This window comes from Pristiophorus japonicus, chromosome 6 (assembly GCF_044704955.1).
Source record: "Pristiophorus japonicus isolate sPriJap1 chromosome 6, sPriJap1.hap1, whole genome shotgun sequence".
Lineage (NCBI taxonomy): Eukaryota > Metazoa > Chordata > Chondrichthyes > Pristiophoridae > Pristiophorus > Pristiophorus japonicus.
In genome coordinates this window covers 19,940,332-19,964,174 of record NC_091982.1, presented here as the reverse complement: position 1 = coordinate 19,964,174, position 23,843 = coordinate 19,940,332, and the positions used below count along the sequence as shown (strand labels likewise).

At 46.8% G+C, this 23,843-nt stretch overlaps 1 protein-coding gene across 1 annotated transcript in view; it reads right to left on the bottom strand.

Moving 5' to 3' along the window:
* The window catches only part of zc4h2 (zinc finger, C4H2 domain containing), a 54,458-nt gene extending 32,100 nt beyond the window's left edge, over positions 1-22,358 (bottom strand). The window contains exons 1-3 of the mRNA XM_070881991.1: positions 22,218-22,358; positions 5,921-6,092; positions 206-378 (exon numbers count right to left, since the gene is read on the bottom strand). Coding sequence (XP_070738092.1) covers positions 206-378; positions 5,921-6,092; positions 22,218-22,270 — 398 coding nt within the window. The 5' untranslated portion in view covers positions 22,271-22,358. The remainder of the gene's footprint in view (positions 1-205; positions 379-5,920; positions 6,093-22,217) is intronic.
* Positions 22,359-23,843: the final 1,485 nt, after the last annotated feature.

Genomic DNA, 23,843 nt, shown 5'->3' with positions numbered 1-23,843 from the left:
ATCCGCTAACACCAGCCATATTAGGTCTGGAAAGTGAGGCCGCCAACTTAAGAGAATTTTATTTTTGCTGTGGGCCCATGCCCAATGTGACTCGGATCAGACTGCCCTACCCCAAAGCACATTAGAATTGTGCTTTTAACCTTCAACAAATGGATGAAACAGTAAATATCTAAAAACTATATTCCATCAAATCAAAGATACTTACTCAAGGGAAAGCTTTTCTTCTTCCTCGCACAAGTCTGGTAACCTTTGCAAACCCAGAGTCATTCTCAAAGCATCCACATGTTCTTTCAGAGGCTTGTATTCATCATGCAGGCGCCTTGTAGATTCAAGCAGTTTATTTAAGTCATTTTCAGATTGTTTTATTGTGTTTTCCATCTACAAAAGGGGAACAAAATCTATTAACTGAAACAAACTAATCAACTTCTTTCCCTCCACACCCATCTCTCTCTCTCGGAGTCGTCTCCTAATGGGTATTGGGATATTGTTCCACGTGCATTGGCAGCTGTTTAAAATCTTACCTAGGTAGCTATTTTTCATGTGTGAACTTAATGAATGTTGGTGGGATATTCATCTGCACAAGGTGCCATAGCTGAGCCTGATCCAGCCCTCCCGAGGTCCACACGCACATTTTCCAGCAGGGTCATTAGATAGCCATCAGGAATGGGAATCCATGCTGATTTGTTGCCTTACTAATCCAAGGCCTCCAAGACCAAATCTTAATACCCTGACCACAGCCTGAGATGACATCAGCTAATTCAGCACAGGTGAGGAGTGAACTTTAGACCTTCATGGTATGACTCGAGAGGTGGGCACCGGAGGGACTGGAGTGCATCATCACGCCCGGCAACCAAATTTTAATTTGATTTTACGTTTTAAAGTTTAATTTGTTTTAATTGCCGGTGCTTTTAGTGTCCCCTTCCCTTTTATAGGGGGCACTGGAAAAATGTGATTTTAGCGCCCAAAAAAAAAAACCAAAAAAAAAATGAAAAACTCAAAAAAAAAACAAAAAAAGGAAAAAAGGGCCTTGTAAATGTCTGGTGTGTCACCCAGGTCGGGTGGCACGGTTTAATGTTTTATGTTTTTGCAGGTGAACTCCAAAAAGAGTTTCATGGTATGACTCAGCTACTTACCTCCTTAGCTCAATGAGCCACTGAGAAGCTATCAAGTTGCTCACTGCCTATTGATGTTTTGACTTGACCAACCGCCTGCCATGGGAATTGGCCCAAGATGACTTACCCTCAAACTTACCTTCCCTCCATATAAGTAATGCCTAAACCTGCTCAGTGCCTTCTCATTTGGCATGACACTCACACAGCACCATGTTGCTACAACACAGCAGCCAGAAGCATACTTATTTTTGATAGTCGGATGCAAGACCTTGTATTGGTGCACTGAACATCATATGAGCACTCTAACCATCTTACATTTGGAAGTATGAGCATACTGGCTAATATCAAGTTATATGATAGCATAACCCAGGATGCAACAATAAAATCCCCTTGTAATATGAACTGGATACCGTGTCTTTTGCACTTGCACTTCTCCAATCTTTCAACAGGTGGATTGAAAACAGTTAAGTGAGATGAGGCAAATTATTAAGCTGCTTCATTTTACAGATAACACATGAATGTACAGAGTAACAGCTATAATCAAATCTCACCTTACCTAACTTCAGATCCCTCCTCATATACAAGGAAAAAAATAATAAAAATTGCCACACTATTCCCATTAGTGGGCTCATTTAACTTTTCATGATCAATCTTGTGGTCACGAAAGTAAAAGCCCATGGGATCCAGGGCAAAGTGGCAAGTTGGATCCAAAATTGGCTCAGAGGCAGGAAACAGAGAGTAATGTTTGATTTGTGTTTCTGTGACTGGAAGGCTGTATTCAGCGGGGTTCCGCAGGGCTCAGCGCTAGGTCCCTTGCTTTTTGTGGTATATATCAATGACCTGGACTTGAATGTTGCGGGTACGATTAAGAAGTTTGCCGATGACACTAAAACAGGCTGTGTGGTTGATAATGAAGAAAGCTGCAGACTGCAGGAAGGTATCAATGAACTGGTCAGGTGGGCAGAACAGTGGCAAATGGAATTCAATCCAGGTAAGTGTGAGGTAATGCATTTGGGGAGGTCTAACAAGGCAAGGGAATACACATTAAATGGTACGACACTGAAAATAGTACAGGAACAATGGGACCTTGGAGTGCATGTCCATAGATCCTTGAAGGTGGCAGGCCAGGTGATAAGGTGGTTAAGAAGGCATATGGAATACTTGCCTTGAATGGCATAAAATACAAGAGCAAGGAGGTTATGCTTGAACTGTATAGAATACTGGTTAGGCCGCAGCTGGAGTACTGCATGCAGTTCTGGTCACCACATTACAGGAAGGATGTGATTGCACTGGAAAGGGTGCAGAGGAGATTTACAAGAATGTTACCTGTGCTGGAACAATGTGGCTATGAGAAAAGGTTGGAGATGCTGGGTCTGTTTTCTTTGGAATAGAGGAGGCTGAGGGGAGACCTGATTGAGGTATATAAAATTATGAGGGGCCTGAATAGAATGGATAGGAAGGACCTGTTTCCCTTGGCAGAGGGGGGTCAACAACCAAGGGATATAGATTTAAAGTTAAGGGGGGGAGGTTCAAAGGGGATTTGAGGGGATATTTCTTCACCCAGAGGGTGGTGGGGGTCCAGAACTCAACTGCCTGAAAGAGTGGTAGAGGCAGAAACCCTCACCACATTTAAAAAATACTTCTATGTGCACTTAAAGTTCCGTAACCTACAGGGCTATGGACCAAGATCTGGAAAGTGGGATTAGGCTGGATAGCTCTTGGTCGGCCAGTGCGGACACGATGGGCCAAAATGGCCTCCTTCCGAGCTGTAAATTTCTATGATTCTATGATTCTATGATTCTGGACACCACTAGGCATGGGAAGAGTGGGTTTCTCTCACTAGGGCAGGCACCCTTCCCACACCTAACTGGCTGGCTGCCAACAAATCTTTTCTCTGAAAGTGGATGGGCAGTGCCACCGATTCCTTCCCCATTCAAGGATATGCCAACAAATTTCCTTCCCTCCATACAAGGAATGCCTACCACTGCTCAGTGCCTTTTCATATGGCATAACACTTGTACAGCACAACACTGTTCCAACACAGCAGCCAGAAGGGTAACTAGTGTTGAGTCTTGTACAAGACTTTGTATAGATGCACTAAACATTGTGCTTACCACAAATTATATAATAATCTTGGCCACTGCTACATTGCTATGTTATACATTGCCTTTCGCATCCTAAATTTGTGCCCTCTTATTCTGCTGCCCGAGATATTTATAAGCATTATTCAGTGCTGGGACCCCAGCTCTTTACAATATACATCAATGATTTGGATGAAGGAATTGAGTGTAATATCTCCAAGTTTGCAGATGACACTAAACTGGGTGGCGGTATGAGCTGTGAGGGGGACGCTAGGAGGCCGCAGGGTGACTTGGACAGGTTAGGTGAGTGGGCAAATGCATGGCAGATGCATTATAATGTGGATAAATGTGAGGTTATCCACTTTGGGCGCAAAAACACGAAGACAGAATATTATCTGAATGGCGGCAGATTAGGAAAAGGGGAGGTGCAACGAGACCTGGGTGTCATGGTTCATCAGTCATTGAAAGTTGGCATGCAGGTACAGCAGGCAGTGAAGGTGGCAAATGGTATGTTGGCCTTCATAGCCAGGGGATTTGAGTATAGGAGCAGGGAGGTCTTACTGCAGTTGTACAGGGCCTTGGTGAGGCCTCACCTGGAATATTGTGTTCAGTTTTGGTCTCCCAATCTGAGGAAGGACATTCTTGCTATTGAGGGAGTGCAGTGAAGGTTCACCAGACTGATTCCAGGGATGGTTGGACTGACATATGAGGAGAGACTGGATCAACTGGGCCTTTATACACTGGAGTTAAGAAGGATGAGAGGGGATCTCATTGAAACATATAAGATTCTAACGGGACTGGACAGGTTAGATGCGGGTAGAATGTTCCCGATGTTGGGGAAGTCCAGATCCAGGGGACACAGTCTTAGGATAAGGGGTAGGCCATTTAGGACTGAGATGAGGAGAAACTTCTTCACTCAGAGAGTTGTTAACCTGTGGAATTCCCTGCCGCAGAGAGTTGTTGATGCCAGTTCATTGGATATGTTCAAGAGGGAGTTAGATATGGACCTTACGGCTAAGGGGATCAAGGGGTATGGAGAGAAAGCAGGAAATGAGGGAATGATCAGTCATGATCTTATTGAATGGTGGTGCAGGCTCGAAGGGCCGAATGGCCTACTCCTGCACCTATTTTCTATGTTTCTATGTTTACTTTATCTAGCCTATTAAGTATATCCCTTTCTCAAGAGTATATTCTCAGCAGACATCTCGTGCTAGGATCATATGAACAGAATTACCCCACAATAATAGGTGTGCATGTTTGTTAGGCCATCTGAGATAAGATAAAAATTGCTTAATGTTGTAGTCGCTGTGGAAATCTGTTCCAACACTTGACTCATTAACACCTCAAAAGCCCCTTTGTCTCTGTGGCTGCAACCTGTTGCCTTTTAAGCTGGTGCAAATTCACTTTGTTTCAAAATACATCACTTAAATCTAACTAATAACTAAATCCTTTCTGTGGGAAAAAAATCAAAAATCTTGAAATGCAATAGTCCCAGTTACATTGTGGGTTTTTGTTTTACATTTTACTTTACTCTAAATCTTTCTTTGGTTTCAGTATCAGCCATTCCCACAGGATGAACCTTCACTTATGTCCCAGAGAATGCTTTCACTTGCCTCAACATAAGAACATAAGAAATAGGAGCAGGAGTAGACCATTTGGTCCCTCGAGCCTGCTCCGCCATTCAATAAGATCATGGCTGATCTGATCTTGGCCTCAACTCCACTTTCCTGCCAGCTCCCCATAACCCTTGACTCCTTTATCATTCAAAAATCTGTCTATTTCCATCTTAAATATATTCAATGACCAGCCTCCGCAGCTCTCTGGGATAGAGAATTCCAAAGATTTACGACCCTCAGAGAAGAAATTCCTCCTCATTTCCGTTTTAAATGGGCAGCCCGTTATTCTGAAACTATGCCCCCTAGTTCTAAATTCCCCCACGAGGGGAAACCTCCATTCTGCATTTACCCTGTCAAGCCCACTCAGAATCTTATAGCAAGATATGTTTGTAGTTTATCGAGGGATCAAACAGAGAACCTTCTTCATTTTGTTTTGGCTTACTGGTTTTATCATCTGCTCTCAATTAATCTTCTTTGGCTTAGGAAGGCAGTAGAATAACACTACACTAGAATGCAACTTAAGCTTCAACTACCAAACAAAATTAAGTAGCAACGGAGTAATTGAACATTAGTAATAATACAACACAAATTTTACAGTACTTACCTCGATGTAACCATCTCCTCCAAAAACTAGAAAATAAACTCACGATTGCTATTCTTACATGGCAATTCTTTCCTTTGTCTCACTGCCCAGGAAGCTATTTGGCCTGATTTTCACTCTCCGAAGGCTTCGTACAAACTTGCTGCATTGAATCAATTAGGCGGAGAAATTGACCAGAGCCAAACAAATTAATTGTCTGTTAAATTCAAGTATAGGCTGCCAAACACAAATTTAAACAAATCCCACAAGATGTTTAAACTGAATGGTTCAACCAGCCCCTTGAACACCTGGCTATGACTGTTGCAACTATATCAAAACTAAACTAGGACATGTTCTGTTGGTTTTTAATCTCATATGCAGCAGAACTAAAGAAGTCAATAGTATGCTAACACTTAATGCTCATGTTTGTCATTGTCCCCTTTTTAAGGCGGTAGAGCTCCAGCTAAAACCTAGTTGTTGTATATTTCAGAAAATAGAAACCAATGATATGCTGATGTGCCTTCGACATACCACATTGATATCAGCATGAATCAGGCGTAGTTCTTCGACATGAGCCATCTTCTCTTGGAGCAAAAGATCCATTTCGTGCTTATAATCTTTCAGGTGCCTTTCTTCAGACTCCAGTGCATCGAATTCTGCCTTCAACCGAGCTTTAATTTTTTCCATTTGCACCGTCTTAGCTCTGCAATTTCATATAAACAAGTTTAAAGCAACATGGTGCTGAATTCTAAAGATTTGCTTTCAGACAGCCACTCCATAATTTTGTTTCACAGGACTATGAATAACTTATCATTTGATATATTGAAGCTATTCAATTGTGTTAATAAATCAATCTTTACCTGCTGAGATACAAAAATAGTACTTAAAAGAATTTTTGAACCTAGAAGGAATCCATTTTATTGAAGCTGGTGTTCATTGCCCTCCGATGGCCCAGTATCCAATAGCATCACCCAGAGCACTGCTAGGCCTGGACCAGAAGGTCCCTTTCCTGGTCTGCATTCAGTTAGCTGATTTCAGCAGGGGCAGTTAGGGTGCTGCAATTTGCCTCAACTGCCATGGGCTGAGTAGAGCGGGGGCAGGGGGAGGGCGAACAGCCAGCTTCACATTCCTGAATGCTATGCAGCAGTTCCTGCTGGAGAGTACCCATGTACAGATATTATCTGAGGGATTGAGGTTAACTGTGGTGCCTCACATGGTTGCATAACACATGAAAAATGAGTATGGCGCTACAAGGGTGCCAGCACTTGTAGAATCGTAATAGAGCAAGCGTCAACACTTTCAGAAGAGAAAAAAAGTTCCAATTTTACAAAACAGAGATGCAATGGATTTTTAAAATCCACCTCAACTAATTAAACAAGATAATGGGGCTGCACTGCAGTGCTGATGTTCTACAGTGGAGTTTGAACCCTCAACCTTCCAATTCAGATGTAACCGTGCTACCAATTGAGCCAAGCTGGCTCTCCTACAATATTCGACAACATATTTTATCTCTACTGATAAAACGCAAGCCAATTTGTAACAAATATATATTCACATTCTTTAAAACAGCAATTAAGCAATACATTGCAAAATTGGCAGAGGGTGTTTGGAACATTGTATAAAATGTTGTCCTTTCATCTCCAGAATCTGGGTGTGAGTCCAAGCCACGCTGGTGCGAGGAATGTTTATTCCTGGCGTATCCAAATCTCAGCTTGCTGAACATGTACAATCTGGAAATCTTGTGTATCCATTACAAAATGCCCCAGTAACAATTTATTTTTGCACTTATACTTCTTCCGTCACTGGTTTCAGTTTGTAGCCCTGGGGTTTTGGAATGGTCTGTCCTCAAAACTGTTCTTTCATCAGTGAATAGGTCATAAATCGGAAAACCAAGACCTAATAGTATGAACAGCTTGAGATATTTGCAAAATATTGGGAATATTCATTCAAAATTCACATGTGGCCCATAGAGCTCCATCATACACATCTATAGGCCCCATGATGACAAAAGATTTGAAAACTCCTGGTTTATTCACACCTAAACAAAATGGGGGAGAAATTCGGTCGTGATTCTGTTGCAGCGTTAATCCAGGTGGAGCTGTACTTTTAGTGCCTTGAAAAAGTTTACGCCTCCCACCAAGAAGTTCATCAGAATCGTTCAGAGAGCTGACAGGGGAGATACATCAGCCGCTGCACACCGGAGATGGGGGTGCGATAGCGAAAGTTTGGCCGGTATATTTTACAGATCCATTGCGCATGCACCGAACTCCGAATCAGATCCCGGGAAAAGCCGAGACTTAAAGATGCAGCATAGTAATGCACCCATAAAAGTTTTGAAAATAACTTGTTTTTAACCTGTACTGTTATGTCGGTCTGCCGCCGCAAACTCAGAGACTCACGCACCGTGCTCTGTGTAAACGTTACTCCAAGAGAAGCGTTTCCTCATCCCTTTAAGCAGCCACCAGTTAACAACTCTGCAAGCCTGTACCGACTGCTTTTCCAGACGCTGGCCATTCAATGAGGTGCACGTACTGAATTTACTGACTGGGGGCAAGCGTGGGCATTGCACCAGGAATACATAGAAACGAGGGGCCCAAGTTTCGACCTCAGTTGCTCCTGATTTTTTGGAGCAACTGGTGTAGAACGGAGTATCTTAGAAATTCAAATTCTCGGCATTTAGTTTGCTCCAGTTCGAGTCAGTTAGAACAGTTTCACTTTGGAACAGAATTTTTTTTCAAAAGGGGGCGTGTCTGGCCACTTACGCCTGTTTTCAAAGTTTCGGCAGTGAAAACTTACTCCAAACTAACTTAGAATGGAGTAAGTGAAGATTTTTGTACGCTCGAAAAAACCTTGTCTACACTTTAGAAAATCAGGCATGGGTTACAAATCAGGCGTCGGGAATGGAGGGGGGGGTTTAAAGGGAAGTTTACAAACGTTAAACACTTCAGTTTTACAAATAAAGAGCCATCATCAATAATAAATGATAAAAACATCAAAAAATCAACCAATAAATCAATCAAAAAAAATTAATAAGAAATTTTTTTTTTCTTAAAAATCAATAAATAAAACATTTTCTACTTACCGACTGCAGCACCGGGAGCCCTCCAACAGCGTGCTGGGATGCCCCCCCCCCCAGTGTGTCTCTGTCAGTGTCTCTATCTCTCTGTCTGTCTGTGTCTGTAGGGGAGAAGGGGGAGGGATGGGGAGAGGAGAAGGGGAAGGGGGAGGGAGAGGAGAAGGGGAAGGGGAAGGGGGAGGGAGAGGAGAAGGAGAAGGGGGAGGGAGAGGAGAAGGGGAAGGAGGAGGGGGAGGGAGAGGAGAAGGGGAAGGGGGAGGGGGAGGGAGAGGAGAAGGGGAAGGGGGAGGGAGAGGAGAAGGGGAAGGGGGAGGGAGAGGAGAAGGGGAAGGGGGAGGGAGAGGAGAAGGGGAAGGGGGAGGGAGAGGAGAAGGGGAAGGGGGAGGGAGAGGAGAAGGGGAAGGGGGAGGGAGAGGAGAAGGGGAAGGGGAAGGGGGAGGGAGAGGAGAAGGGGAAGGGGGAGGGGGAGGGAGAGGAGAAGGGGAAGGGGGAGGGAGAGGAGAAGGGGAAGGGGGAGGGAGAGGAGAAGGGGAAGGGGAGGGAGAGGAGAAGGGGAAGGGGGAGGGAGAGGAAAAGGGGAAGGGGGAGGGAGAGGAGAAGGGGAAGGGGGAGGGAGAGGAGAAGGGGAAGGGGGAGGGAGAGGAGAAGGGGAAAGGGGAGGGAGAGGAGAAGGGGAAGGGGGAGGGAGAGGAGAAGGGGAAGGGGGAGGGAGAGGAGAAGGGGAAGGGGGAGGGAGAGGAGAAGGGGAAGGGGGAGGGAGAGGAGAAGGGGAAGGGGGAGGGAGAGGAGAAGGGGAAGGGGGAGGGAGAGGAGAAGGGAGAGGGGGAGGGAGAGGAGAAGGGGAAGGGGGAGGGAGAGGAGAAGGGGAAGGGGGAGGGAGGGGAGTAGGGGAAGGGGGAGGGAGAGGAGAAGGGGAAAGGGGAGGGAGAGGGGAAGGGGGAGGGAGAGGAGAAGGGGGGGAGAGGAGAAGGGGAAGGGGAGGGGAGAGGAGAAGGAAAGGAGAGGAGAAGGAAAGAAGAGGGGAAAGGAGAAAGGGAAGGGGGGAAGGAGAAGGGGAGGGAAGGGGAGGGGGGAAAGGAGAAGGGGGGGAAGGAGAAGGAGGGGAAGGAGAAGGGGAGGGGAAGGAGAAGGGGGGGAAGGGAAGCGGGAGGGGAAGGAGAAGCAGGAGAAGGAGGGAAGGGGGGAAGGAGAAGGGGGGAGGAGAAGGGGGGGAAGGAGAAGGGGGGGAAGGAGAGGGGGGGAAGGAGAAGGGGGGGAAGGAGAAGGGGGGAAAGGAGAAGGGGGGAAGGAGAAGGGGGGGGAAGGAGAAGGGGGGGAAGGAGAAGGGGGGAAGGAGAAGGGGGGGAAGGAGAAGGGGGGGAAGGAGAAGGGGGGGAAGGAGAAGGGGGGGAAGGAGAAGGGGGGGGAAGGAGAAGGGGGGAAGGAGAAGGGGGGGAAGGAGAAGGGGGGGAAGGAGAAGGGAGGGGAAGGAGAAGGAGGGGAAGGAGAAGGGGGGGATGGAGAAGGGGGGAAGGAGAAGGGGGGAAGGAGAAGGGGGGAAGGAGAAGGGGGGAAGGAGAAGGGGGGAAGGAGAAGGGGGGGAAGAAGGGGGGGGGAAGGAGATGGGGGGAAGGAGAAGGGTGGGGAAGGAGAAGGGGGGGAAGGAGAAGGGGGGAAGGAGAAGGGGGGGAAAAGAGAAGGGGGGGAGGAGAAGGGGGAGGGGGGAGGAGGCTGAACGGTCCGGGCCCGGCCGGGCTCAAGACTTCGGGCAGGGCCCGTCCCCAGCACCAGATTTACAGGTAGGTGGCGTTGGGTCAGGTCGGGTCCGGGGTCCGGGGTCCGGGGTCCAGGGTCCGGGGTCGAGAGCGCGGGTCGGGTCGGGTCCAGGGGGGGCGGTCGGGAGCATGGGTCGGGTCGGTGGGGGGGGGAGGATAGAGGTCGGGTTGGTTTGGGTACGGGGGGGGGGGCGGGAAGGGATGGAGCGCGGGTCGGTTCGTGTCGGGGGCGGGGGGAGGGAGGTCAGGTTGGGTCGGGTCCGGTACGGGGGGGGGGGTCGGGAGCGCAGGTCGGGTCGGGGGGGATGGTGGGAGGTCGGTCGGTTCGGTTCGGGTCGGGGGGGGAAGAGAGAGGGAGGTCAGGTCGGGTGGGGGGGGAGCGCGGGTCGGGTCCAGTCTGGGGGGGGTCGGTTCCGGTCCGGGGGCGGGGGGGGAAGCGGGAGTCGAGTCAGGTCGGCAGGAAGCGGGAGCTGGCCATGGGAGGAGCCTTATTCACGCAGCCCCAGTGAGGCCATTCAGCCAGGGCTAGGGGCTGCCGTGCTTCGAGCCCCTCCCACACAGTTTTGGGCGCCTGGAGCTACTGCACATGCACGCCCACTGTAGCGCGCATGTGCAGAGGTCCCGGCACTGTTTTCAGCGCAGGGACCTAGCTCCGCCCCCTACAGCTCGTGCTGCACCGCGCCCGGCCCAAGAGGACCTGCAGGGAGCCGGAGAATCTGGAAGTTTTTTTTAGCGCACTTTGTGGCGAGAAAAACGGGCGTCCAGGTCGGGGCTGCGCCGCTCTAGGCGCGGCCCGAAATTTGGGCCCATAGAAAATAGGTGCAGGAGCAGGCCATTCGGCCCTTCTAGCCTGCATCACCATTCAATAGGATCATGGCTGATCACTTAACCTCAGTACCCCACCCCTGCCTTCTCTCCATACCCCCTAATCCCTTTAGCCTTAAGTGCCACATCTAACTCCCTTTTGAATATATCCAACAAACTGGACTCAACAACTTTCTGTGGTAGAGAATTACACAGGTTCACAACACTCTGGGTGAAAATGTTTCTCTTCATCTCGGTCCTATGTGGCTTACCTCTTATCCTTAGACTGTGTCCCCTGGTTCTGGACTTCCCCAACATCAGGAACATTCTTCCTGCATCTAGCCTATCGAGTCCCGTCAGAATTTTATACATTTCTATGAGATCCCCTCTCATTCTTCTAAATTCCAGTCAGTATAAGCCTAGCCGATCCAGTCTTTCCTCATATGTCAGTCCTGCCATCCCGGGAATCAGTCTGGTGAACCTTTGCTGCATTCCCTCAGATTAGGAGATCAAAACTAAACACAATATTCCAGGTGAGGCCTCACCAAGGCCCTGTACAACTGCAGCAAGACCTCCCTGCTCCTATATTCAAATCCCCTCGCTATGAAGGCCAGCATGCCATTTGCTTTCTTCACCGCCAACCTGCATGCCAACCTTCAATGACTGATGTACCATGACACCCAGGTCTCGTTGCACCTCCCCTTTTACTAATCTGTCACCATTCAGATAATAATCTGCCTTCCTGTTTTTGCCACGTCATGATCAGAGTGATTATCAGCAGCCAGGCGTTACTGGTTTGCGCCCCTGGTGAGCCTCCAATGAGCACCCGGTAGATAATCCTCTACGCTCCTATTAATGCCCCGTGGCCGCTAACTGAGGCGTTAGACAACCGAAAATCCAGCCCAAAGAGTTTGACCAATCTCAATCCAGTTCCTAGTGGATGTGGACCCACGGTAAAAACTGCTGCAGTTTGCTGCAAATTGGTAAAATTGTGGCTGCTATCTACAGGATGCACTACAGGTACTCAATCTTAGGGCCCAAGTTTTCCCAGGAGTTGCTCTGTTTTTTGTGGAGCAACTAGATTTTTTTGGAGTAACTTAAAAATCGCAAATCTCCCCATGTAATTTGCTCCAGTGTAAGTGAGTTAGTTCGTTTTTTTTTAAGTTTAGTTTTTTTTTCAAAAGGGGGCGTTACCAGCCGCTTATGCCTGTTTTGGCCATTTAAGCAAGTTTAGCCAGCTAAAAGTTACTCCAAACTAACTTAGTCCAGCGTATGTGGCCACTTGTGTCCGCTCAGAAAAACCTAGTGGTGAATTAAGAAATCAGCGCAGGTGGTCAGAGATAGGGGGGGGTGGGGGGGAGGAAGGGAAGTGAGAGGATTTTGCAAAGCACTAAACATCTTCAGAACAACATTAAAGAAGCACAAAAACCATCATCAATAATAAATACAAAATAAACCAATTACTAAAAAATTAAAAATCCTATCTCGTCGACTGCAGCACACACCGGCAAGCCCTTTGGCTAGGGCTAGGGGCAGGAGGCTCACAACAAGCAGCAGGAGAGCCCTCCAAGGCATGTCAATGGAACTATTTGAAAGGTGCGAACATTGGACTTGAGCCACGCCCCCCCCTCACCCCCCAGGCTACTCCAGCTCCTGCTCCCCTGGGCTCCCCCAGCTCCTGCTCCTGCTCCCCAGGGCTCCTCCAGCTCCTGTTTCTGCTCCCCAGGGCTCCTCCAGCTCCTGCTTCCCAGATCTTCTCCAGCTCCTGCTCCTGCTCCCCAGTGCTCCTCCAGCTCCTGTTCCTGCTCCCCAGGGCTCCCCGGCAAGCTTCCCTCGGCACACACCGGGCACACACTGAACTGGAGTCTAAGTGAGCGCGGGAAGGCAGTGGCCGGCCTGTGCAGCAGGCCACTCAGCCCGCGATAGAGGCAGCGAACATCGAGTCCTCCCTTCGGCCAGGGATAGGGGCGGCGAACATCAAGAAACGCTGGGAGGGCGAGGAGCTATTGCGCATGTGCGCAGACTCCACTGCGCATATGCACGGCTGTGGGCACTGTTTTCGGCACAGGGCTGTCGCTCCACCCCCCACTGTGATTGCCACGCCACGCCAGACCCTAGGACGGTCCACGCAGCGGGGAGAATCAGCGGTTACATTTTCGGCGCTGTTTTTGGAGTAAAATGTCGGCGCACCACGAGTAAGTGCGCTGGAAAAATGAGTTGGGGAAACTTGGGGCCATAAACCCTTCCTTGGGCTCTGGGAAATACCATTAGAATCTATATATGGGCTCAATTTTCCGCAAAGCTGTTTTTTGGCGTACTTGAAGAGTTACGCTCGTTTTTTGGGGGCCCAAGTTCGCCAAAAAAAAATCTTCCAAGTTTCCTCATTTTAGTTCTTCATTTTGGCGCCGCCTAGCCTGTCATTTAGTTTTGGGGGTGGAGCCCAAGATCTGCACCAAAAAGATCAGGTTGCCACGGTAACCAGGGGCACAATGCGGGCTGAGGCTGGAAAGTGAAACATACAGCCAGCTCGCAATCTGCACAAGCACATTAACCATTGCAGCAACTTATCGCCATTAAATTATTAAAGTCTCCCTCCCTCTCCCGATGCCAGTCCCGATCCCCGCACCTATCCTGGGCCGAATGGCCTCCGTTCCCGATGCCCGCACCAATCCCAGGTCGAATGGCCTCCCGATGCCGGTGCCTGCACCAATCCCAGGCCAAATGGCCTCCCGGTCCCAATCCCCACACCTATCCCAAGCCGAATGGCCTCCCGATGCTGGTGCCCGCACCTATCTACACGCGAAAGGCTTCCCCCACACTCTCTTACCTCTCCTGCTGCGCTGATTTCCTTAACTCACCAGAAGGTTTTTCTACAGAAATTCTCTTTAATTTAATTGCCTTCACTAGTAACTTATTTCACAACACCAATGCTCTTTGAGTGACTTCTCTTTTATTTTTAACTTCAAAACACTTTCACAGTTACCTCATTCTATGTCTGAGGTTGGCTAATCATTAGTGAAGGTAAATTAATATCAGTGAATCACTCTTTTAGTCACTCTTTTCATTGTGAGAGGGATGGAGTACAAAAGCAGGGAGGTCCTGCTGTAACTGTACAGGGTATTGGTGAGGTCGCACCTGGAGTACTGCGTGCAGTTTTGGTCACCTTACTTAAGGATATACTAGCTTTGGAGGGGATACAGAGACGATTCACGAGGCTGATTCCAGAGATGAGGGGGTTACCTTATGATGATAGATTGAGTAGGCTGGGTCTTTACTCGTTGGAGTTCAGAAGGATGAGGGGTGATCTTATAGAAACATTTAAAATAATGAAAGGGATAGACAAGATAGAGGCAGAGAGGTTGTTTCCACTGGTCAGGGAGACTAGAACTAGGGGGCACAGCCTCAAAATACGGGGGAGCCAATTTTAAACCGAGTTGAGAAGGAATTTCTTCTCCCAGAGGGTTGTGAATCTGTGGAATTCTCTGCCCGAGGAAGCAGTTGAGGCTAGCTCATTGAATGTATTCAAATCATAGATAGATAGATTTTTAACCAATAAGGGAATTAAGGGTTATGGGGAGAGGGCGGGTAAGTGGAGCTTAGTCCACGGCCAGATCAGCCATGATCTTGTTGAATGACGGAGCAGGCTCGAGGGGCTAGATGGCCTACTCCTGTTCCTAATTCTTATGTTCTTATGTTCTATGCTACATGCTCATGCGAGTTTGGAAGAAAAAAGATGTTGTTTACTAATCATCTTGCATATTTGGTAGGCAAAGTTATTTGCATCATATAGACCTGTTAGGCAAAGTTATTTCTGTCACAAATATCTCCCTCTGGTCCTGGTGCAAAAACCAGTCTCCCTCAGAGACACTAAAAGAATCAAACAATACAGTTAACTTGAAAGTTTTCAGTTAACAGCCTAAAGTGTATAAAGCATCCCTGGCCCAAGACCGCCCGAAGTGGAGGAAGTGCATCCGGGAGGGCGCTGAGCACCTCGAGTCTCAACGGCGAGAGCATGCAGAAATCAAGCGCGGACAGCGGAAAGAGCGTGCGACAAACCAGTCCACCCACCCCTTCCCTCAACGACTATCTGTCCCACCTGTGACAGGGTCGGTGGCTCTCGTATTGGACTGTTCACCACCAAAGAACTCACTTCAGGAGTGGAAGCAAGTCTTCCTCGATTCCGAGGGACTGCCTATGATGATGATAAAACATTAGAAAAAAAATTAAATCTTTATTACTGATTTATTCTGCCTCACCGATGCCTCACAGTTGTGATTTGTAAATGTTCTGCCTTGCTGTCATGGTACTGTAGTTCCACAGGTGTGAAGTGAAAACACACGATGCCTCCCTCTCACACAGACAGTATTTGTCAATAGTACTGCAAGCTCCCAACATCCGAGGCTCAGCTGAAATTTCGAACACGTCCCAGACCCCAGAGAGAAATGGAGGCCTCTGTTACAGAAACTTTTGCAGGCAGTTCTAATATTAAACAACCAATGTTATAGGTGTGAAATATCGCTTTTAATACATTTGTTATTTAATAAATGTGATTTCTGGCTAGATAAACTGATAAATCCATTAAGGAATTCAGGAGAAACTTCTTTACCTCGAGCGGGTAGTTAGAATGCGGAGCTCGCCACCACAGGGAGTGGTTGAGACGAAGAGTATAGATGCATGTATGGGGAGGCTAGATAAGTACATGAGGGAGAAAGGAATATGTTGATGGGGTTAGATGAAGAAGAGTGAAGGAGACTCGTGTAGAGCATGAATACCGGCATAGACCAGTTGGGCTGAATGACCTGTTTCTGTGCTGTACATTCTATGCAAACTGACATGAGTGAAGAGGGACTATGGCGGCTGAACACAATTATTTGAAGAATACGGATAATTGATTATGTAAAACTTTCTGCTTTGCAAATTGTGGCAATGGAAAAAAAAGGAAGAAAAATGCACAAAGAGCATCTTTCAGGACATTCCTCAGCACTTCAGTTTGTAGCCAATTAAGTACTTTTGAAGTGTAGGGAAATGTGGCAGCCAACCCTCCAAACAGTAATGAGAGAAATGACTAAATAATCTGCTTTGGTAATGTCAGCTGAGGGACCCTGGGAGAACTCCCTTCCTCTGCTTCAAACAGTGCTATGGGATTGGTTACATCCACCTGAGGGGAAGACAGCCCCTACTTAACATCTCATCTGAAAGGCAGCACCTCCAACAAGGTAGTCCCTCAATACTGCACTGAAGTGTCAGACTAGATTATATGCTCAAGCCATTAGAATGGGGTTTGGACCCAGAGGAGAAACTGCTACCACTGAGCCAAAGCTGACACCTGGATTTGATTGTTTGTATTCTACAGGTTACCTGTACCTCTTGGTACTATTCAATATGCTCACATTTAGTTGTTTGGTAACTTACAAAGTAAGAGGTTATTTGAGCCAATCATATATTTTTTTTCACGTGGCCTTTGGGAGATGCGACACTTTTGCGGCCACACTTCCAGTTGCGTTGCTTTTGAAAAGTGAGGTACTACGAACGTACTGGATGCAAGAATTTTCATTACATACATACTTGTAATTTTCCTCATAGTTCTTACATATTTGAAAATCTACAACCTACATAGAAAGGAGCTATCTGAAAGAAATAGCTTTGCCCATTGGGTATCAAAAAGCCATTCAGACCAGGAGGCCCAAGTTTCAATCCCTGTAGTACTGGGATTTGCCTACTAGTGCTTGCAGTCGAGGCTCACAGCCACTTGGTTCAAGCACGGAAAGGTTTGAGCACCAGCATCAGGAGAGGATGGGAAAAAAATGGAACAAAAGGAAGCTTAAGAAATAACTTTGTGGCTTGTCTTATATCATCTTTGTTCCTCAATGTTAAGAAAAAGTGAGTGAGGAACTAGAGGGCAACAAGCATCTGCAGGACCTTGGCATACGACAGGATCAGGCTCTGCTGCAACATCGTTCCCCCTTTCCCCAGATGAATAGCAAACCTAAACTGCCATGTGAAGCAAGGTTGCTTGAGGCAGGTACCAGAGGGCTACCATGAACTCACTGAATGGCGGTGCAGGCTAGAAGGGCCGAAAGGCCTACTCCTGCACCTATTTTCTATATTTCTATGTTTCTACCAGCACTTTACTAAACATTGAGGAGAGGCGGGGAAGAGGCATATAATCTCACTATCTAGGACATGACAGGGACTGATGGGAGGGCGGGTGGGGGTGTTGTGGGGGGGGTAGGGTTTGTGAGGACAGAATAAAGATTGAGCATTCATAGAACAATGAATGGAGATTGTGTACAATGCCAGTATTCTGAAGAGAACAAACTCAAGTGCTTTTTTCTCATTCCATGCAGATTTGTATTCTCATTTTCCAGGGATTTATTTTAAAAGGGATTCTGGCAATGCACCAGAGCAGATGCAAATAATTTACACCATTCCTCATTATAATTTATTACAGCCAGTCCACGTTCAATCTGGCACTCAGTCTCGTATTATTTTCTTTTTGATGTGTCTAATGATCTATAGAGTGCTCTCTGTTTTCAATTTACCTCAACTGTAACGCATGTTATAAAGAACAGTTCCACAATGACCTAGTGGGTAAAGGATCCTGTTCCTATAGATTTACGTCGACCAAAAGTCAGAGCCTTCATTAGGGGATGTGAGAAAACTGTATTAGAATGAGTATGAAAAGCATCAAGAGGCAATGAGTAGGATGATCATGGCCTAATAAAGGAGGAAGCAATATAAAGGAGGAAGTAGTTTATAAAGGAGAAAATTAAGCACAAATTTATCCAACTACAAAGGCAGTACAGCAAAGGAACTTATCCAGCAAGTGAGGGCAAATTAAATATAGTGCACTCTCATCTATTTTTTCCCACTTACTGTTCTGATTTCCCCTATTCCTCTTTAAGAGGCTGGCTCTTGTTCAGCATAGTTTCATTGGTGGGCGAGTGGGGGAGGCGGCAGTTGTTGGACATCCATCAGTATGTCAGCAAAGTATCCATTCTGCGTGAGTTTGTATTAAAATACTCACGTGAAGCGCCTTGGGACTTTTACTACGTTAAAGGCACTATATAAATACAAGTTGTTGTTGTTGAGTGAGCCCTTATATTGAACATTGGCAGGCTAATCAACTGTGGAAGGCACCACAGTGGAACCTGAGCCTCCTCCAACCTCCATGCATTTTCCAGCATAGTTCAATTGATAGTCATCAGAAGTGGCAAATCAGGCTGATTCTATTTTTCTCCCTAGCCCAGGAGTGTCACAGCCAATAGTGGGGCCATAACCACGACCCCAACCAAGATTAGCTAATGTGGCAAAGAATAGGAAATACAGATGGTGTAGTACTGTGACTGCTAGCGACTTTACCCATTTTCCATTGGGGCACCGACTCAATTTTATTTTTATAATCTCAAGAATTTGGCACCTTCTCTTTCAACAGATCAGACTTTGATAGGTAGAGGTTTTGTCTGCTGAGGGTGCAGTGAGAGTTTGCGAAACAAGTGATAATAATAGTTTGGTAACTTTACCACCAGCATACGTCTGCACCATCACAACTTTCAAAGGTGCTGTATCTAAAAGTATGACCTCAGAGGTGTCACAGCACCACACATCGTTGGGACAGAAAAGTCATTGTGATTGGTTGTTCTCATTCACTATTTCCTTTCTTCGCTCAGTTTGGTTTATATACCTAAAAATCATTTTGATAAAATAAACACATTAAAAAGTTACAGAATTCTGGAAATAATCATTTGGTCACTTAATGCTAGAAATGCCTGACAACCTTTTGTGCCAAGGGTCCAGTTACAAGATGCTTTGATGCCAACCTTGGAAACCGCAGCGGAAGTTAGTCAGCTTGGCGTAGACCATGACAAATGGTCACCTGGTTAAGTTCTGGTCATTAAAGGCGCAACAGAGGGAAAATCGCCTTGGGCATAGGTACACCTGTGACAGCTTCAGAATTATAAATCCACTGGAGGAAGAAAAAGTCTTATTTTTTAATCATGCAGTAAAAGAAGGAAGATTTTGGGGAAGAAAGAACAAAATAAAGTTCTTGCATCCTCAGCAAATTCTACAAGTTTACCAAGAGGGCTAGAGCAATAAATTTATTTTATAATGTAAATAACTGGGAATGAGACTGGGGTGGGGCAAAGGGAGAACAATGTTTTTGCATCTTAAGCAAGTTCTCTGAAGTGCAGGCAAATAGTATTACAAGTGTATCTCTACAACCTCTCATTGGTAGTAAGGTGTGTGATATTTCCTTATCAGCAAAGTGTGTAATATTTTCACCTCAGTCATGTAAATTTAATGTAGTATGATGACAGATGCATCACTGTCATATTCAGACTGTAACAGGACATCAGAAACTGCACTCCAGCCCCTAAACTACTTTTGAGCAATGCCATGTTCGGTCTATTAAAACTGTTCACCAAATGAGTTAGCAATGGTTCAATTGGTAGCACTCTTGCCTCTGAGTCAGAAGGTTGTGGGTTCAAGCCCCACTCCAGAGTCTTGAGCACAAAAATCTAGGCTGACACCCCAGTACTGAGGGAGTACTGCACTGTTGGAGGTGCTGTCTATCAGTTGACATTTTAAACCGAGATCCCTTCTGCTTTTTCAGGTGGACATAAAATATCCCATGGCACTATTTCGAAGAACAAGAAAGTTATCCCAGGTGTCCTGGCCAATATTTATCCCTCAGTCAACATCACTGAAACAAATGATCTGGTCATTATCATCCAACACCGCCTCCAGTGCACCAGCGCAGCCTTCGGTCGCCTCAGGAGTTTGAAGACCAGGACCTCAAATCTGGCACCAAGCTTATGGTCTACAGGGCAGTAGTGATACCCGCCCTCCTATATGGCTCAGGGACATGGACTATGTACAGCAGGCACCCCAAAGCACTGGAGAAGTATCACCAGTGCTGCCTCCGCAAGATCCTGCAAATCCACTGGGAGGATAGACGTACCAACGTCAGTGTTCTCGCCCAGGCCAACATCATCATCATCATCATCATCATAGGCAGTCCCTCGGAATCGAGGAAGACTTGCTTCCACTCCCAAAGTGAGTTCTTTGATGACTGAACAGTCCGATACGAGAACCACAGACCCTGTTACAGGTGGGACAGACATTCGTCGAGGGAAGGGGTCAGTGGGGCTGGTTTGCTGCGCACTCCTTCCGCTGCCTGCGCTTGGCCTCTTCACGCTCTTTGAGTTGAGACTCAAAGAGCTCAACGCCCTCCCAGATGCACTTTCTCCACCTCGGGCGGTCTTCGGCCAGAGTCTCCCAGGTGTCAGTGGTGATGTCGCACTTTACCAGGGAGGCTTTGAGGGTGTCCTTATAATGTTTCTGCTGTCCACCTTTGGCTCGTTTACCATGAAGGAGCTCCGCATAAAGCATTTGCTTAGGGAGTCTCGTATCTGGCATGCGTACTATGTGGCCTGCCCAGCGAAGCTGATCGAGTGTGGTCAGTGCTTCAATACTGGGGATGTTAGCCTGGTCGAGGACACTGATGTTGTTGCGCCTGCCCTCCCAGGGGATTTGCAGGATCTTGCGGAGATATCGCCAACATCCCCAGCATCGAAGCACTGACCACTCTCGACCAGCTCCGTTGGACGGGCCACATCGTCCACATGCCCAACACGAGACTCCCTAAGAAAGTGCTCTACTCAGAACTCCTACACGGCAAGCGAGCCCCAGGTGGGCAGAGGAAACGTTTCAAGAACGCCCTCAAAGCCTCCTTGATAAAGTGTAACATCCCCACTGGCACCTGGGAATCCCTGGCCCAAGATCCCCCAAAGTGGAGGAAGAGCATCCGGGAGGGCGCTGAGCATCTCGAGTCTTGTCGCCGAGAACATGCAGAAACCAAGCGCAGACAGCAGAAGGAGCATGCGGCAAACCAGGCTCCCCACCCACCCTTTCCTTCAACCACTGTCTGCCCCACCTGGGACAGAGATTGTAATTCCCGCATCGGACTGTACAGCCACCTGAGAACTCACTTTTAGAGTGGAAGAAAGTCTTCCTGGATTTCGAGGGACTACCTATGATGATGATGATGCTGTTTATGGGAGTTTGCTGTGCGCAAATTGGCTCCCGCGTTTCCTACTTTACAACAGTGACTACACTTCATTGGCTGTAAAGCACGTTGAGATGTCCAGTGGTCATGAAAGGTGCTATGTAGATGCAGGTCTTTCTTTTCTTTCACAATACCGATCGCTGTTCAATCAGCTAATTTCTACGCTAGTGCATACATTCTGACCATTCGTTTTACCACTACCTTGTTAACAAAAACTGGTCTAACACATTTTGCCTGCCAGAGTATAAGTGACGAGCCTTCTGTCAAGAAGTGTTCCTGAAGATATTAGTTGGATTTATTTTGCATCAGATAAATCTACATTTAACATTTTTGAAAATTCAGCATCTCTAGTTTTACATTAGCCACCCCAATAACATTACTGTATTATAAAACTTCTCAACAGCCTTGTGTGGGCAATGACTTCGTTAAGATCTATTTTTTTTTCTCTTGAAAGCTATTCAGAATGCAATGTGTTAAAAGTTCAATGGTAATTCCATACATCTTCCAAATAACTCAGAGTATACCACTTGCGTTAGCATTTTTCTCCTCCCTAATAGGAAACGTATTTTATTAACGTGGACTTTTTCAGATGTCAGACAACGGTTTCTGCGACATATTCTGTTTCTGGTCACTCTTAAGATGTGTTGTCTAACGGAATCAGTATGCGTGGCAGAATTCACAGACTAGCGCCGAAAGGGTCCAGCAGAAAGCACCATTCACCGGCTGTTGCTCATGTGGTCAAACACTGAGCGTTTACAACCCACTGCAATTTGGTTGAAAATGACACTTAATGTCTAGGCGCAGAACTGTCAACATCGGAAAACTGTTTTAAGAGCGAGTCGGATCAGAGACCTACTTGAAACAAGTAGGTTCTGTTAAAGAGTAACATCTATCAAAATAGGCTAAATATTTACGCTGCGTGAAACTTGACAGGTCTGCAAGTTCACTCGAGTCATGCTGAAGGTATATATACTGAATAATGTGCACAGCTTTTTTCAGAGGAAAGTCTAGACTGGATACCACCATTACAAATGGGTAGAATGCATCAGCCCCACAGATTGTTTGGACCACACTCTCGATGCTAAAGAAATGCATTAACAGAACATTTAAGGACTTTATCCTCACCTTATTTCCTTAATGCTTTCCAATTTGCACATGATCTCCTGCTCGTCGGTCATGTTGCTTCCAGTTGATGTGCAGTAAGAATCTGAAAAATGCTAACAAAAGAACTCTCCCTGTGGCTGCTTCACACATCAAACATGAGCATGCACACAGTGCAGGACGCCGGGAGTTGCAGTCCTTTCCACTGAAAGCAAAAAGAAATCTCCCGAGTATAAACTACCACTCCCGCCAGGCTTTGTACAATCCCTCACTTCCTGCCCTTCAGGACTCCACAGGGAAAGTGGGGAAAAGGAAGCTATCGCTAAGTGAATTTGTTACATTTCATAGTTGGCATTTATTTATTAACGACACCTCTATGAAGTGCCGCCGATGTGGAGTGAGGCGTATATTGGTTTAAAAATAACTTATTTAAAGGTGTTTATCATTCTTTAAAAAACACACACACACACACACGTTTAAAATAAGATAAAAAGAAACTGCAAATCTTAAATGAAAACAGAAAATATTGGAAATACAAAACTGGACTGTGAGCATCCAGAAAAAAATTATAGATTAACATTTTGGGTGTAGACTTTTCGTCTGAAAGTGAAAAGCTTACTCCCAAAACCTTAACTAAATGTTTTTCAGATGCGCAGCTCCAGTATTTTTTTACAAAAGCAAAATACTGCGGATACTGGAATCTGAAATAAAAACAGAAAATGCTGGAATTCTCAGTGGGTCAGGCAGCATCTGTGGAGAGAAAAACAGTCAACATCTTGTACTGTGTTCCTAACACAGGGAGGTTAAAGTAACAGTGACCTCAGTCTTTAATAAGACACTCCAGAATGAGGAACAGGCCTTTGGAGTTGGCTTATATACAGTGCTCCCAAGGGATGCTGGGACCCCTTGGGACTTCAGGGGATGCGCTCCCTGGTGGCGGAACATCGGAGTGCATGCTTTACAGATACACAACATCACTTCCCCCCCCCCCCAAAGTCAAAGTGAAAACTATTTACAAGGTGAGGCTGTCGGGAACCTTTCTTTCCCTGGAGGACCGCCTTGGTACAAATGTCTGTTCTGATGTGTTGGCTGTGCCCTCACTGGGCTGGCGTGTTGTTGGCCCTGCAGGGCTGCTAGGTGAGCCTGGCCTTGCTGGGCTGTTGGGCATGATGGGTTCGATTTCCTGGTCCGGCGTGGTATCGTTGATCCTTTGGGTGTGTGTTGTGGGCTCGAAAAAGGTGGTGTCTGCTGTGAGTTGTTCAGGGCAGTCTGTGAACCGCAGCCTCGTTTGGTCCAGGTGCTTTCTGCAAATTTGTCCATTGTCTAGTTTGACTACAAACACCCTACTTCCTTCTTTAGCTATCACCGTGCCCGTGATCCACTTGGGACCATGTCTATAGTTTAGTACATACACAGGGTCATTCAGATCAATTTCCTGTGACACAGTGGCGCGACCATCGTTTACATTTTGTTGCTGCCGTCTGCTCTCTACCTGATCATGCAGGTTGGGATGAACCAGCGAGAGTCTGGTTTTAAGTGTCCTTTTCATGAGTAGCTCAGCCAGGTGCACCCCTGTGAGCGAGTGGGGTCTCATGCGGTAGCTGAGCAGTACTCGGGACAGGCGGGTTTGGAGTGAGCCTTCTGTGACTC